General features: G+C 35.1%; 1 protein-coding gene across 3 annotated transcripts in view; it reads right to left on the bottom strand.

Moving 5' to 3' along the window:
- The window catches only part of BRWD1 (bromodomain and WD repeat domain containing 1), a 66,665-nt gene that overhangs the window by 4,621 nt on the left and 43,975 nt on the right, over positions 1 to 18,069 (bottom strand). For all 3 annotated transcript variants that reach the window (XM_075033683.1, XM_075033684.1, XM_075033685.1), the window contains 9 exons: positions 15,797 to 15,922; positions 15,057 to 15,132; positions 13,787 to 13,831; positions 13,016 to 13,162; positions 11,732 to 11,884; positions 11,286 to 11,455; positions 9,426 to 9,661; positions 8,076 to 8,267; positions 6,610 to 7,587 (listed from right to left, as the gene is read on the bottom strand). In XM_075033683.1, the coding sequence (XP_074889784.1) occupies positions 6,610 to 7,587; positions 8,076 to 8,267; positions 9,426 to 9,661; positions 11,286 to 11,455; positions 11,732 to 11,884; positions 13,016 to 13,162; positions 13,787 to 13,831; positions 15,057 to 15,132; positions 15,797 to 15,922 (2,123 nt within the window). The remainder of the gene's footprint in view (positions 1 to 6,609; positions 7,588 to 8,075; positions 8,268 to 9,425; positions 9,662 to 11,285; positions 11,456 to 11,731; positions 11,885 to 13,015; positions 13,163 to 13,786; positions 13,832 to 15,056; positions 15,133 to 15,796; positions 15,923 to 18,069) is intronic.

Here is an 18,069-nt window from a genome sequence, read left to right as displayed (position 1 = left end):
GTGTTGCTAACTTTGTTTCAACTGTCTGAACTGCTAATGGCCAAATGCCTTCTGAGAATGACAGCCACCCAGACACAGGAACACTAGCCTGAGACTTAAAACCAAGTAAGGTGAAGTTCCTTAACCAGAAGTGTTAAGGCTGCAAGTCATTTGTACTCTCTTGTTCCCCAATTCCTCACCTGTGAGGTAAGGACAGGGCAACATTCTCCCTAAATTCTGACAGGAATAAATGCAATGAAGATGTACTATTGAAAGTTTTAAAAAAATAAAAAAAAAATTATGGGACACAAATTCCAATGTCCAGCTTGAATACCAATATTAAAAATCTCTTCAGATACCAAATCTGGTCATTATTTCAATGTAAATCCTTTTATGTACTACTCAAATATATTCCTATTTTGACATTTCCAAAGGATAATTAATTTACTGTCTTTTCTAACAATTTCCAGAAATTATACATGAACACTACTACTGTTATTATTTGTACTGTGTGATTTTATGGCCAAAACACAACACATTTCTGCTGAATATTGCATAATGGTGTATAAAAGGTGAACTAATTTACAGATTAAAAAAAAATTAAGAGCTAAAGCTTAAATTATATACTGTCCTCCAATACTATCAAGTAGACATGTACAGAACATACAGCTGCTGCCCTATAGCTATTAGGAGGTAAGCCTGAATAGGCAGGACCAAAGAGCTTTAACATGGTAAATTACACTTGAAACAGGAAAATACTTTAAGTAAACATAGTGATGTATCATAACATACCAGTGGTGGCAAACAACACACAAGTTACTGGTACAAAGAGGCATTTTGACCAGTTAGTAGGCATGGAAATGTATAACCCAACCTTACATCTGCTTTGAGCTACACTCGAGTTCTAGAAGGGCAGTTTGGAAAGGTGGAAAAGTCTGCCCAGCCTTAATACTGAGTGCTATCTTAATCCCCTTTGGACATCTCAAGAAATAAATGTTTAAACCTTAAATATATTACCTGGAACTATTCCCAGAAAAGCAGCTAAACAAAGAAAAAAGAAAAAGCATGTACACAATGATTTTGGCCAGTTTTTCACAGTAACAGGTGCCTAGGTGTTTATAGATGCATGTTTTGAGAAAAAAAGCCTTTATCATCATAAACAGATTATGTGTATTTTCAAAGTTTCAAGAGCTAATTCCTAAGATGGAATGCAAGACTAATGTGTAAAGGAGTCCAGCCTTTCTGCAACACACTACCAGAATATTAAATCTATACATTGTATATAAAAATCTTAAATTGGGACCAAATTTGTATAAAGCTCATCTTATTTTTTTAATTAAAGCTTTAATTAAAGCTTAATGAAACTACACAATGAACATCCTGAATTAAATGCTGCAAAGGTACAAACAGATTGCACAGGCAGGAAGAGGGAGGATTAAACAAACTCCACTACCCACAAAAACTGGGAGAGCATTTAAAAGAAAGGCACCAAGATAGAAAGGCCTTGTCCATCAAGTTTACCATTGTGACAAGTTGTCTTGGAGTTCATGCCATCAAACTCTAAACCTGAAGTCCAGGCTGCAATACTGGGTAGGAATACACAGCCACACTTCCAGGCAGCTAATCTGCAGGGTGTACTGCAGTCCACAAAGTATTTCCCAACCTTTATTGACCAACTATGCAATTTATGTGAAAACTTCTAGTTGTTTGGGTTTTTTCCCCCTCATATATACAAAAAACATGCTATATACTATAGATCTATAATATATAATATATAAACTACATTAGATAAAGTATAATATAAATTACAGTACTATATATATTTTATATATTATACTATATACGTAGTGTATATATATTACATATATTAAAAAAATAACCAAAGCAAAGTTTCCACATAATTTGCTTAGCTGGTTAATTGTGTATATATAGTTTATAGAGAGAATATGTATTTATTTGAAAATAGGTATTATATAAATATATATGTGCCTATATGTAGGTATTTAAATAAAAGCATGCATATACTACAGCAGTACCTAACAATAACTTTTAGAAGTACAAACAAGTTTAGCTTCCTATTTACAGTTAACAGCCTCCTTAGAACAGGGCAATGCATGCATCAGTTTGGCAAACCACAGTAAACCAGGCTGTGCTAATAGCACATCTGTTGTTGCATCTATTGACTGTTGAGGAGAAAAATGAGCTAGAAAGGGCATCTGCTAATTTAAAAATAATTATGTGACTACCTGTAGTAATATCCCAAATTAAATTAAAGATTAGATAAACTGAAATGGAAAATATTGTGTTTTACAGTAAACATTGTCCAAAGCTAGCTATCAGTTCATATACAGGACAACTAATGTTTCAACAAAACATCAGGGGGAATAAATCACAATGTAAAGAAAACTAAATGCCCCAAAGTTAACTGCCTATAAAGAACATCGTATAGGACAACGATACATTCCCCTTTCATCACGTGAAAGAAGACTCAAACTTGGCCCTACATCTTTAACCACCCTGGTTCTGCACACACTGGAAACATAACATTAAGAAGTTTTTTACTAAGTTAGCAGTATACTGAGCCCTTTTGGCAGATGACTGTGAAATGAGACCCAAATGATGCAAGTATTCATTACTGTATTTTATCCTTACTAACTTCTAAAAAGCATACTTCATGGCCTTGTAGAAATTTAGTGATACTTGCTCTTGCTCCGTACTCACCTTAAGGATTTCCTTTAGACAGGGTCTCTACATTTGATTTAAGAGTTTCAAAAGGGCAGCAGCTTAAAAATTTTTCTAACACAAAAAACCTGACATTGTACTGTGCACGCACCTCAACATTTGGGTGCTTAGACAGGGCAGGGTACGTTAAACATTTTGTATGAAGTAAGACTGTTCCATAATAAATGAGCCCCCCTTAAAGCGGAAAGGTGGGTATTAAAGTAAAAAATATACTATTTTTTTTCTTACCGATTCTCATTAAAATCTTTGGTAATGTTATTATTATCATCAAAAATTGCAGCCCTTGGCAACTAACTGATAATAGTTATTGATACTTGCCAATGCTTGGCACCAACTGCACATGGAAAACAATGCTGAATTTGTTTTTACGATTGGCAGTTTTACCTAGTGGATGAACACTGATTACTAAAGAAGCTATGGCCCAAGTAAAATGATGAGAATTAACAACAAAAAAAAAAAGAAATAATCCAAAAAGTTTAAGAGAGAATATGTATGTAAGAGGAGTTTTGCTCCAAGTAAGAGCTGGAAGACAAATTAACATTTCACACCCATGAGCATAAAAGGTGCAATACAGCAGAAGCTACAGTTTAACCAGAGTGTTAAAGAATTGGCAAGAAGAAAAACCAAATTTTCATCAAGCTTTAAAACTCTACAATATAAACATTTAAAACATCCACGTTACATTCAAAGGACAAACTAAAGAGACCCAAAGCTCAGCGTTGGCTACCCAGTGTGACAGCTTCTACAGATTTCACGGGAAATGTTTACACAAAAAGTGTAAGGGAAGTTTTTAAAATTAACCAGTCTTGTTTTCCCCTTAAAAATGAGGTGTAGACAAGCTTGATAAGGGAAACGTTACCAATTGGCTACTCCAAAAGCTACAAATTCCCACAAGATGAAGTATTTGTACAAATACCTTCCCTTTTTGCTGTACTAAAAGTCTCTTCAAATATTCTGAAAGTAATGGTACAAGTCTCCAACCCCCCCCCCCCCCAAAAGTTTTAATATTTGACTTGGGAGTTTTGACATATGGAGCATGTTCAAGTAAGATTTTAAATTCTATAAAGCTATTAAAAGATCCCCTCCCCCCAATTCTCTTAAGTTTTAGAAAGTGACTATGGCAACATAGTTCTGACAAGTCTAGAGTTCAATAGCCAATTACAGAACTCAGCAGCTCTTCCCTGCTGCTCCTCAGGTCCATCTGGCATCCTTGCACATTGCTAATGTTAAAACATTAAGAAAGGTTTTCAGTATCTTTAGCAACTATAAATACTAAGATCTTTTTAGTACAACAGAAATAAGTATTCCTTGAGGAAAACTGTCAAGACAGATGCATCTCAAGAGACAATCATGTTCTTCTCAAGATCTTTAACTGCTGCACTACAAGTGTGTATCAAAGCCACTACCTGAGAGGGCACAAAAATGTGAAACAATCAAACGTAAAAGGCTGTTAAAAATTTACTCAGTCTGGAAGAAAAAAAATACATGCTGTCAAAAATAATCCTTTCCACCACCTTATTTTTTGGCAAGGCAGCATTCAGTTGACACTGAACACTAGAAAGGAAGCAGCTTGGACACGGAAGGATTTTACTCTTTTACAATGCAGTACCAAAGATGCCTCTTTTCTCAGTTGCCAAATAAAGTGATGTAGGAAGTAACTGAAAACACTGATAGGAATTTTTGCTCCAAAACATGGCAGTCCTCAAATCTGATCAAATATTATTTGCACCGGAAAAGTTTAACTCTGTTTTGTACACTTGGTATGGAATACAACCAACCACCCCCTTGAGCTTGAGTACTTTTTTTTCTTTAACTCCCTTAAAGCCTTTTGATAACTATTTGCAGGGCACCGAATTCCTGTAAACCCATGTGTTAAGGCTAAACAATGCAGACTGCTTGCTTTGAGGGAGGTGGGTGAGGAAGACTGCTGGGAAAGATTAGTCTTTGCACCATAATAATAAAACAAAAGCTATATAATGAAGTCTTGAAAATAAAAAGAAATGCTATGTAAAAATGTGTGCAACAGTTCACACAATACAATCCTGTACATTGAACATACTCATTTTTCTCTTTATGATAACTGTAAGTCATGAGAGCTCTCAAAGCCTGAAAAATTTGCTTTACTCATTGTAAAGCATACTGACAACCTGCACTTGAAGAAAGTTAGATACAGAAAAAGCTAAGGATCCAGCTTTATCTATTGCCACTTATGGGTATTCTCTCAAGTCAAGTCTTTTAAGAGTGTTTAAGATCTTTCACAAATTTTGGGGGGGGAAAAAACCAAACAAACCACAAAAACCCCAACCACAGTTAAAATTCCAGAGGAGTTTTTAGAGGTTCATAATCTGGTCTCTGTGATTCAGTGACAGGTTTGGAAGGATTAGACCAAACACCAGTCTTTGAACAGTCTTTCAAATTCTAAGTCAGGACCAGTCCCCTAACAACACGAAGACACATAATGGACAGAACCTGTTTTAATAAATCTTAGCATCGTTCTGATAAGCTTAAAAAAAAAAAAAAAACAAACCAAAAAAACAACAACAACAACAACAAAAAACCAAAAACAACCAACCCCCAAACAAATCTCCAAATCATAACATATCAGCCAGCACACACAAGCATTTGAGCAACGGACAAAATTATAGAAAAAAAACAAAAAGCAAAGAACTAAACTTTTTGAAACAAGTAGAATGGTAAATCTTGCTCCTGCAACTATCTGGAATTTCTGCCGTTCAGTTGACTGTTGCTAACTGCTTTACAGACATCTTCTCATGTAATGTCTTATCAGTATGATAATGTAGTTAGAGCAGTGACATGATGCTTCAGTTAGATACAACACTGCTTAGACACCCATGAATCTATGAAACTAAACCAAGCAAGGAACCTCCCCCCCAAAACCACCCAAACCCCTGTATGTTAAATCTGGGAAAAGCCAGACCATGCATCAGTACACTACCAATGTAGCATCAGAGTGCCTCTCTGTCTTAAGGATGCTACGCATCCCTGACAGAATAAAATCCAAAAGTCAAATCAAGTTACAGGTTCCAGTGTACACCATGGAAGTAAGAATAATTAAAACACCTTTCGATCAAATTCATTTTAAAAGACTATAAATAAAAATCAGGTTACTTCAACTGAAAATAATGGTTGTCTGCTTTGGTACAGAAAATTGCAACAGAAAATTAAGATAATCTGAACTAAGTACTATTACTTTACCCACAAACTCAAGGTAACAGGACTAGAAACCAGAGGGTTTTCATTACTGAAATTCTTAAAACAAGGAGCAGGCCAAAGAAAGAGAATGTATTGCTCCTTTTGAGATTTTCTGCTACCTTGAGCTGCATACCATAGAATTCGCTCACAACACCCTTTAGAATATTGCTTAGTTTTGTGCCAAAAACCTGTAAGCCAGCATTTCTAAAATTTAACTGTCATGAAATGCACACACAGCAATATTACTTCAGAACAGGTATTTTAGCATTAGTTACTCTGCTGCATAGATAAGCAAGTGCAAGTTAAATATGGAAAGAACAATCATGATTTAATAACAAGTTTTTCATAGAGAAACGTACTGCCTGAATTGCACAAGCATGGGCAGCATTCAATCTGAATTCTAAATACTGTAGAACTACACCAAACTTTAATAGTTTTCTCTCAGTGCTGTGTTTGGTAACCTCCCAGTTCCAAATCTATCTAGACTTCTAGACACTGTCGTCATCATCATCATACCTTACAGTTCTCCTTCCCTCATCTATAGTTATTTTAGAACAACAAGGAACACTATTAGACTTTGTAGGGTCCAAATCCTCCCAGTCATTATCCAGTCATTAATCTTGTTGTCACCTTCATCTAGTCAGTATCAAAAGTTAGATGCATTAAAACTTTTACCTTTTCTAACGATTTTTGTTTTTCCTTTTCTCTTCCTCTTTTTTGTTTTTGAAGTTTCACAATAATTACTGTTATTGGAATCTGTCTCAGGTTCTGTATCAGAAGAGTGGTTGAAGCTGGCACCAGGTCCAGATTTTGAACTCCCTGCAATTTTAGTTGGCACCAAGCTCTCAGAGATAAAACTTCTCCCATCCTCTTTGTCTTCTGTTTCAGATTCTGCTGTGTCCTCTAAATCACTCAAGACTTTAGCTTTTTTTAAAGGAGCAGCAAGCTGCAGACCAGTTGCTTTTCTGCCATTCCATCTATCAGATTCAGAATCCACTTCATCCTCAGAGTTGCTCACTGCAGGTTTACTATGTGCAGGTGTTGACTGGTCAGAAACTTTTTGACTGCTCCCATCCTCTGAATTATGGCTTTTAGAGTCCTCCTCTGAAAAGTCTAGGGTGGGACTTCTCATTTTGGGAGATACAGAATGGACTGTCCCACGTAACTCTTTATGACCATTGCTTTGCCAGTTTTTCTGCTTCATTTGCATGTCTGTCTCAGAATCTGAAGTTCCATTTTCAGATTCACTAACAAATTTTCTTCGTGCAGCAGATGAACCAGATTGAGAAAGAATTTTCCTCTTGGTAAGCTGCTCTTCTATTTCTTTTTCACTTTCAGACTTTAAGCCTACATCATCCTCAGACCCCTCCAGTAACATTCGCCTGGCTGCAGCTGAGGCATTTCGGTGAGGCAGTTTTCTATTCTTGCATCCAATGCCAACACTTTCTGAGCTTGAAACCTCTTCCTCCACATCACTCATTAGCCTTAACTTATTAGCAGCCACAGCAGCACTTCTGCGTGGAGTTTTTCTATGCCTACCAGTACTATTACTCAGCGACTCCAACATCACCACTGAAGTATTTTCAGAGTCACTTCCATATAACTTTTTCCTGACAGTTTTTCTTGTATTCCCATTCTCCTGAATAAGTGTTCCTGTAAAGGAAAGGAGAGATTAATATCTTAAATGTAAAAATAGCATTTTCTTAAGTCTTGTCATTCTGGAACAGGTTCTACCCACAGACATGACAAGTGAAATACATTCCCTAGTAATAGTTACGTGCTTTTGTCGTCTACCAAGAAAAATTATTTAGCTATGCCATAAATTTCGGATTCATTCTAGTTTTGTGAAAATTAGAACTTCTTTATGAATTATTGCTTTTACCTTCATTAACATATAAAATGTTGCAAGACAGTCCCTCTCACTAGGCTCTTGGGTTCTGCCCTCCTCCTCTAAGTATTGAACAAAAATATCTTCTTAAAAGTTGAGTGTAGTATTCTGAGAGCTTCAGAACTATCACCAATCAAAAGTTAGTATCTTACATATACAACAACTTAAAAAAATACTAATTACTTTTATTTAGATATATATATACACACACTTGTGTTATTTGCCGTTCACAAGAAAACTACTCAAATCTTACCTATTTGTTTTCTCTGAGCAGCTTGATTTCTAGTTATCCTACAATTGCTGTTCTTGCGTCTACAGACACCATTGTGTAGTAGAGGTGACACAAGAGTCACAGAGCTTTCTTTGCTGTCTTCTGAGCTACTTGTAGAGGATGAAGATGAAGAGGAAGTAGATGAAGAAACCAAAGAACCCTCTATTTCACTTTCTGTTAAAAAAAATAATTGTCAATCAGAATTCTAAAGATAGTTAGCTTCCAGTTAAGAGCTACATTTTGCTGATCCAGGATATATTCAAAACTCCCTCATGACATTCTCTTACAATATGCTATCATGCCTTTATGTCTTACATGTATGAAATTCATAGCTCTACAAAATATACCACTCCATATTTACACAGTGTTCAGTGATAGAAAGCTTCTTTAACCTGTATTTAAGTTTCAAGTAAAATAACACAGCTGTTTCCAAATAACAGAATTAAGAGAAAAGGATGTTAAAAACCAACACAAAACATATTCTGACAGATCTCTTTTACCAGGACTTGCATTCTTATTCTTTGAAACAAGCTGAATTTTTGTCAAAGTGAGGTGTAGGGGAAGAAGGAAAAGACAGGAAGGTTTTTATGTCTTGGGGAACTTCTGCCATTTGCTAATTTTGGATGACAACTTTTCTGTAACATATATGGGTGTATAACCTGTATTTCATATAGCACCATTTCTCAAATACACTACATTTTCCTCTCAAATAAGACACATCCATTCACTACTACCACTTTCCTAGAACAGCTGCTTAAAATCAAGAAATTCTATTATTCTATTTGGTAAGACTTAAGAGCATCAAGTAACCATGTAGTTAGCAGGTCAACTTTTTCTTATCATCAATCTTACTCAAATCAGCTTTGTTGTGAATCCCCATATAAAACCTACAAAAAAAATACCATCCACTTGACTGCAAAATGGATATACAACTAAGACAGCTCTCCCTGTAAGAAGCAAACTATCCTATTGACAGATTTTTGCTTAGGTGCAAGCTTTTTAATTAACAAAAGTTAAGTAAACTTACTTCATTCTATAAGATTTTAAAGCAGAAATGTCTATGTTTAGTACACAGATTTTTTTTTATAACATTCAATAATGTAGTAAGTGTCCAAAATTCATTGAAATACACAAAATTCTGTATTACACAAAACCCAAACTGCACGGAAATCTAGGTCTCAAAAAATTTCACATTAAAGATGCAAACCTCATTTAACAATTTAGAATGCAACTGCAAATTATGGAAATTATAAAGGAAAGGAAACATTAGTGCACAATTCATAGATAAGACCAAGATGAAAATCCTCATCTGACACAGATTCCATTTCTGACCTGATGATAATGCAGAACAATTTGTTAGTGTTGTGGATCTAGCTTTTCCGTTCCTTTCAAAGGATGCCAGGCATGCAGAATCAGAGGATTCACCAGAGGAACTACGGTTGTAATTGCTAGCATTCATTTTATGGCTTGCAATACAGGTGGCTCTGCTTGAGGTAGGTTGAGTAAAAGAATCTTCCTGCTCAGATTCAATTTTTGCCTGAGACTTCAATGGTTTCTGCTTCAAATTTCTAATGAAAGGGGAAAGAAGTAAAAGCAACAGAAGTTGTAAAGCTATGAGAAATTATGGCAATTATGTATTTTAACAATACTTCTCTCTGAAAGCTTAACTAACTGTATGCCACACAATTTCAGATTTACGGAAGGGTAGTTAGATTTGTGAGCTAACATGGTGTGGGACAACTTTAACTTTGACAAGGATAAGTAGTAAGTACTTTCATTAAAATAACAGTCCATACTCCTAGTGAAGTGAAACAAGAGGAGACATTCCTTCTCTGCTCTGAGAAACAAAGAAGTTAATACTAAATGCCTTCTAGACAGCAATGTCCTCTTATTGTTTACCAGGAAATTGCAACAGCAGCCTCAATTTCTGTTGAATTCCCAGTCTCTTGTTAACTGCACATAAGCCTCAAACTAAGTGCTATGCGTACTACCATTGGAACTGTTTATTGTGGAATAAAGACACAAAGAAGGTGTATCTTCAGAGAAAGCTTACTGTCTAAAAATGCATGCTTGTAGAGAAACTCACTGATTCAATTCTTCCGTACTATACATGCAGTCCTGATAAGTGACTTATTTTCACATTTAGAACTACATTTTGTCAGTTGCTTCCTTAGAGTCACAGGTTTTCAAATATTCATCTAGGTACACAAGATGTATATGCTCTTTTGGCTATCCAAACACTCTCCCAAATAGTCCCAAACCTCAGTCCTGCTGAGCACCACTGATTTGTAAACAAGTTGCATACAATTCTTCAAATAAGAGCGGAAGTGTTGTTTCAAAGGAAAATTTCTGCCTAACCTGATGCGTGTTTCTTTATTTCTCCGGGAAGAAATCAGAATCAAAGGAATACTCCCAGTAAAGCTTAAAGCTTATTGCCAGGTGTGCCTGTAGCATAATCCAACACATATGCATAATAGAATTTGAAAATGTAGAAGTAATCCACTGAAATTTTAAGAGAAGAAAGCCAAATGTGGCAAAAAAGTATATTCTTAGATTATTTTTTTTTCTTAAAACTCTTATTCCTATCCTTTCACTGCCAGAGAAGGAAGGCTGGACAGTAGCAGAAAGGTATAAGCTCAGTTTCAACAATTCACCATGTTTAGCTTTTGTATTTTGTCTTACTTCATCCCATATGCAAATTAAGACTACATGAGTTAATCATATCAACCAGCAGTGGTGTCAAAAGCTTGTTTTCCTTCAGAAGAGAGAAGGCTTATCTAGCTACCAATGGAATGCTACAGTAAGTGAAAATTACTAAATTCCATAGGACTAGCTTTCTTCTGTACCTGATAAAACATGTAACATATGCAACTTTGTAATCTATGTAATATATACAGCAAATAAATCTTTGTTTCTGAAATATTTAAAAGGCCACAAAACCAAAACCCCAACCTTTTCCACTCTTCAGCCCCTTCGCTGCTTCACAGCCAGTTTAATATTACAAAAACCTGCTTTTTTTTTTGCATATCTTCATATCTTTCCTACTGCAAGAGAAGTAATTACAAAAAGTCTCACTGGAGTTAGTCAACCATTTAATAAACTAATTGTTCTCTTCTTCACAGACTAAATATGACAGTCAATATGAATATTAGTCAGCTGTGATATATCTCTACATCTTCATAATTTGGTTACCTGAGCATTTTGGTAGGATGCTGCACTGAGCTTTGATTATGAAATCTCCTAGTATATCTCTGGTTTCTTCGTAGTTTTTCATTCTGTTTCTGACCGTTTTTGAAATCTGAAACAATTCTTCTTATTTTCTCTTCAAATAGTGCTGACAATCTCAAGGTCATACTATAAATCTGGAAGGAAGTGGCTTATATATTAAGAACAGAACCTTTCATCCAAGAGTAACATTTCTAAAATTAAAAACTGTACAGAAAAGAAATAGAAAAAGCATGGCACACAATCCTATGTAACACTAGATAAACAAGAAATGAACACATTAAATATTATTGTCATACTTTTCCCCACTATCTAACCAGAAGCTTTATCAAAAGTATTGATAAACAAACCAATTCCAAAATAATACCTCATTTCATTAAGACAAGCATAAACCCCCCAATGTTAACAGCTACCTTTGACTTTTTGTTTGGAGTATAAGATTTTGCATTACTAAATATTAGTCTTATATCTTTGCACAGTTCCATTGGAGTGTCATAATTTCCAGCTTCCAGAGTTTCTTTCACTGTACCAAAGTCCATTGGAGTGTCTATAATATGTCTGTAATCCTAGATAAAACATATGAAAAGAAGATTTAAGAAGGTGTAAAGGAAAAACAACACTTTTAAGTTTTATTTCTTAATTTAAGGGTAGCTAAGGTGACCACAGGTTACCCTAACCGCCAGCTGAAAACAGAAGCCCCTACCACAGCAGACAGCAATGCTTTTGCTCAGACTCCTGATTTAAAGTCTCCACTAAATTATCCCATACAAACTCTTGCTCATTTTCAAGGTCGTCTTCAGAATTTCTGAAGGATCATGAATTGATACAATGTCACATGCTTGCACATGCAGATTTCCAGTTTCAATTCTCCTGAGTTTCCTCAATAAAAACTACCCAGTAACAGGCAAGTCAATGTTTTTATTGTTAATCAAAATGAGAAATGAGACTGCTGTAAATTGTCATGTAATCCTTTCCCTGATGCATTTTACTATAAGAAACAAACTGATCTGTTTAAAAAAAAAAAAAAAAAAAAAATCAAAACACCTCTTTCTCTCCTGTTAATAAGTTTTAGAGAACCTCAAGATATTTTTAAAACCTGAAGCGAGACACAAACTCAAGATGTGAAGCCCATAGGAAAACAGCTGCACGCTCTTTTAAGAAGTTTTTTTCCTTGAAAATTTGTTGGGTTTTTAGACAAAAAGAGACCAAAGAGTTAGCAAGAATACTATGAACAGCTAAGAGAAAGAGAAGGAACAAATCAGGTTCATAGCTGAGGCTCAGTAAACAGGTTTTGTAGATTGTCCCTCAAGAAACTTGTTTTAAATAAGAGCATACAGATTTATCTAAAATTATTTCCCTATAAGGGCCAGTAAGAAAGCAAGCAAAAAAAGATTGCTGAGTGGTTTCAAACCATATTTAAGGTATGAGGATATCTGTAGACACCACCACTGCTCTACTGTTGTTTTGTGTTCCATGTCAATATTTTGATGGATGTTATCTTGATGCAGTAGAGCACGCAGCTCATCATTCTAAGCACAGAGAAATGCAAATTTCTTTCAATGGTTTGGGACCAAAGCCATAAAGAGAATAAATAGCTCCAAGAGCAATGTGTAGATCTTAATAGGGTACCAAATGCTAAGAGAAAAAAAAATTTTAAAAAAAATTATATCTTATAAGGTTAATAAAGAACAACTTACAGGATACTGATCCAAATCAACCGGCTGCCTGAAAGGTTCAGAATCTTCACACTGGAAAATTAAATTCACCACTTCCATACACTGCTTCTTCCAACAGTTTTCATCATAGCCACTTTTCACACTTTTTCCTTTTTTTAAGCCCCGTCCCTTGGAAAAAATTAGAAAAAAGCATTACTGAAATATAGCAAAAACGTAAACCTGATAATCTGTCTGGAATTATTTTTGTAGTAGAAAAATGCACTTCCAAACATATTGTTTTATAACAAAAAGGGCACTATACTGCTAGCAGGTTTTTTCATAATCTTTATTAATAAACTGACAAATTATACAATTTTCTTTTACTAGCTTTCAAGGGTCTTTTTAAAACTAAATAACCAAGGCACACAAAAATATACCTCCTGATACCAAATTATTCTCAAAAGATTTGAATAATACCCATGACTCAAAATACTTTTTTCCAAGCATCTCAGCTGAATAATGCTTTTACTTCAGCATCATACAGATAACTGAAAACTGTTACACTGAACAGCGCTGGTATCAAAGTTGCATGCAAGATTTTCCTAGATAACTATACAGAACGAGTGCAGAAGCATTAAAAGAGCAAAGTCCTATTTAAGCAAAGCTTTTAATTCCTTAATACCATTAGAAAAATTCTGTTCTATGATTGTTATAAAACCAAGTGCCACTCCCACAGAATTTCAATGCAGTCTGTTAACCAATTTTCCTGCCAGACCTGATTTGGGTATATATGGTAAAGATTAGCCAACTCACTTTTCTTCTTCTATATGATGTTCTTGGAAGACATTTTTCATCAGCCTGCACAAAATAAAAAAAAAACCATCTTAAAAATTATGTATGAAAAAATAGGTAATGGGTGCTCAAAGTGTCATTAGATTTGATACTGTGGTAAAAATAGATTTTTATTCTAATTTCTCTAAATAAGACAGAAGACGAGCATATAAAAAAATTTAACACAGCGCTTGAGAGACCTGGAAGGCAAGATCGTAGATACCACCACTGAAGATTCCCAACTCCAACTCTTGTCCTTAATACAAAGGAAAAACCACCACCAGAAATTGCAATGAGAAGATACCCATCAGCTTTGAACGTAAATGACTAAAGATTATCAGTAATTCAATTCACTGATAATAAATGTCATAAAACTTTTTGATTTTTGCTTGTCCTGAGTTTAGGAAAAGACGTGATCAAGTTACTTTGGGTAAAAAGAAAAACCTTACAATGTGGCAGTACTAAGGTGATGCTGAAGTAGCAAGATAAAGAAGTAAAATGACTAATTTCTTCCCTATATATTAACCTGCAAGGGAGAGCAGCTGCTTTGCAACTTTATGAAGTCTTGTTAATAAATGCCAAATTAGAAATCAAAATGTGAAAGACACATCAGTTTGGGCAGTTTTAGGTACACTATTAATAAACACACAGCACTGCAGATAGCATTCACTGCATAACAACAGTCCATATTTACCTCTATCAGATATAAGATAAACACACTTTATTAAATTCTCAGTGAGGCATGCATATCTGATGCATGATTCATATTGTGGTATACAGAGAAACTGAGAGCCAAAGCATCACTGCAATAGTTATACAACTTGTCAGCTTTTAGCATTTATGACTATATGAATGACAATTTTGACCTTAGAAATAACCAGATGCATATAATTATGAAAGAGAGCTATTTGTGTACTCTTGAAATACTTATTATTAACATGCTTCAGAAATAGTGCCATGCATAAAACACGGAAGAATTGTTCTAGTTGATGGCACACAGTCATAGTATAAAATGTGTATTTGTTATACTTCTTAACAAATATTGACAACTCAGAATTATTTTTATAAAGCGTCTCCTCACATCATTCCCCCATTCATAATATATTCCATGTTCATATTAGCTATGTAAACGTATAAATATATACAAACATCTCTATAAAAATAATTGAGCAATTTTACCAAAAGTATTTGAAGGATGGTGGTATTTTCTTACCACCACGCATTATTGGAATTACCCACAAAAAAAGCTTACCAGATCAGCATCAAGACAATCTTGTTCATCATCTGTTGTGCTACATAGTTCAAAAATGTTTGTACAGTCCTGATCACTGTAATGCAATTAGATCTCTGTTACTGGAATAGCAAAAACATAGCTATAATTTCCTAGATTAAACCCAACCACAACCAAAAGCTACACACAAACTGGAAGACAGTAACTAAGAATTAAATTAAATATAAAACCCACAAGACTATTATAATATTAACAAAGTAACATTATGTCTGAAAAACTGCCATACTGTGCATTTCAGAAGTGAGGGGAGGAGGGTGAAATTAGCATTAGGGATTTGAAAGGGGTCTTCATGCCTGATCTACCTGCAGGAAGACTGCCTACACTAACTTCTTTCAAAAATAAACCTCTCAACTGAACTAAGTCCAGTATGCTGCAACAGGAACTTCTAGACGTGCTAGACAGAACACAGAACTTACTTTATAGGTTGAGCTACTTTCATGTCAAGTGGCATTTTGAAACTATAAATACCAGTGAATGCTACTAAGGGAAAAAGTTAAAATGTCTCTACACTGAAGATTTAACTACTTCTCCGGTTAAGATAGTACTCAAAAAGAATTATACAACTGTCCCGCAATGTATTGAAACATACTAAGAAATCAAAAGAAGCAGGATTCACAACAAAGGGATTTTAAGATGCTTATACTCTCCCACCATTGAAGAGCACGAGTATTCAAGCACTATTTAGATTAAACACCACTTACTTGATAAACTTTAAGAGCTGGGTAGTGATCTTTTTTGCAGCTCTAGCAATAGCACTCCCAGGTTCATTGAAGGTCCTAGCATTGCTTTCAATATATCTTACTTCCCAAACCAATGCAGAGATTCTCCTTAAAATTAAAAAAAATTGCATCTTTAATACCAAGCTGAAAGCTTAAAAACTGCAAGAATTACATCTTAGTAATTTTCTGTCCACATTAGATTAAGATAGATATCCTTTTTTTTAAGTCTCCTTAGTCTCAGTCTCAAACTTTTCATTCACATAGAAAACTAAAGTATGCGTGTATGTATATGTATACACACACAGACAGACACACACTCAAGGAAGCAAAACCAACAATGCACACTTTGCTCACTCATTTTCCAACTCATTATTGATAATCCATCTTTAGAAAGTCTGTGAAATTCCAGCACACTTTAGTTTCACTCTTAAAATTCAGTTAATACATCTAGCCAAGTATGTACTAGTATTTGTTATCACTAAATTATAAAATATCACCAAAGTAATACTGAGGATTGTGGATTCCCTGGATTCTTTAAAAATGCATGCATTTTTTAAAAAAAGTTGACAATTGACCTTATTCAAAAGGAGGGGGAAAAAAGTACTATTTAACCGCCACTGTAAATTATAACATTTATTCTGGAAACATCAGAAGTTGCTTGTCACAAAGCCCTGTCAAATGGAACACGAGTTGTGGAGTATCTTACTAATTCTTAACTAATAAACACAAGGCATAAGGAATTAAAAAAGAGAGTGACAAGAAGCTTTCCATCTAATTACATTTTTAAAGACATCTCAGCTCTGATGTTCTTTTCTGTCTTCCCTCAAATACTTTGCTTTGAGGCCAGCTGACCAGTCAAAGCAGTGCCCTCTGTAAGACGACAGATTTGTAGAAACTGCTACAAATTAAAATTGTGACTTGATAGAAACGAGTTAGCACAACTACATAATTTCATTTTTATCATGCATTTTTCCAATTCCTTATAATTGTGAAGCAGATATACCCCAAGTTTGCAGCTCGTCACTGGCCTGGTTTCAGCAGGGATAGAGTTAACTTTCTTTCTAGTAGCTGGTATAGTGCTGTGTTTTGGATTCAGTTTGAGAAGAATGTTGATGACACACTGGCATTTTCAGTTGTTGCTAAGTAGTGTTTAGACTAAGTCAAGGATTTTTCAGCTTCTCATGTCCTGCCAGCAAGAAGGCTGGAGGGGCACAAGAAGCTGGGAAGGGACACAGCCAGGACAGCTGACCCAAACTGGCCAAAGGAGTATTCCATACCATGTGACGTCATGCCCATTATATAAACTGGGGGGAGTTGGCCTGGGGGGGGCGATCGCTGCTTGGGAACTAACTGGGTGTTGGTCAGAGAGTGGTGAGCAATTGCATTGTGCCATCACTTGTGTATTCCAATTCTATTATTATTATTATTATTGTCATTTTATTATTGTTATTATTATCATTATTTCTTTTTCCTTTCTGTTCTATTAAACTGTTCTTAACTCAACCTACTAGTTTTACTCCCCCTGCCCCCCAATTCTCTCCCCCATCCCACTGGGTGGGGGGTGAGTGAGTGAGCAGCTGCATGCTGCTTAGTTGCTGGCTGGGGTTAAACCATGACAGTCACCTACAGAATTTCAAACTATTTCCCAAGACATTATCTCAGTCTTAAGTAGAAGGAAAACAACTATTAACATCTCTTCACTTTATTTACAGACACGCTGAATGCAAGTCCAGAAGAAGATGACCCTTAAATTTCTTTTAGAGCTATGGATACCCAACACATCCAGCAAATCAGAACTGTATCATCACTACACTTTAATTTCTTCCCTCTTTCTCTGCCATAAGTTTTTATAATTTAAAATGCTGGTGGTAATATTTAACATTTCACTGCTGTGTTTAAGCCCATTTCTGAAAGTAATAAGCACTTAAGAGCTCAACCCTCTTCAAGTTCAAAGTAACTGAAGTACAGCACTTCAAAATCTGAATTAAGTCTTCAGCACTGAAGTAACTTCAATTTTTTTTAATATTCACTGATTTCAAATAGCAGATTTCTCAAAGAAAGAATGTCAGTGTTTATTGTAACTCTGAACACAGTACCAATATAGGTTGAAATCAATTTCCTTAAGAACTAAGAAACTTAATGAAAATGAATATAACGTTGCAGTTATCAAGCGTCAGAGCCCTGCTACAAAACACTAGTAATGCTGATTCAGGTACTGGATTATTGGTTTTCAGAATGCTTGTAAAAAGAATAAT

This window comes from Buteo buteo, chromosome 8 (genome assembly GCF_964188355.1).
Source record: "Buteo buteo chromosome 8, bButBut1.hap1.1, whole genome shotgun sequence".
NCBI classification, from domain to species: domain Eukaryota; kingdom Metazoa; phylum Chordata; class Aves; order Accipitriformes; family Accipitridae; genus Buteo; species Buteo buteo.
Note: the sequence above shows the minus strand (reverse complement) of the source record. Positions and strands in the feature narration are given on the sequence as shown.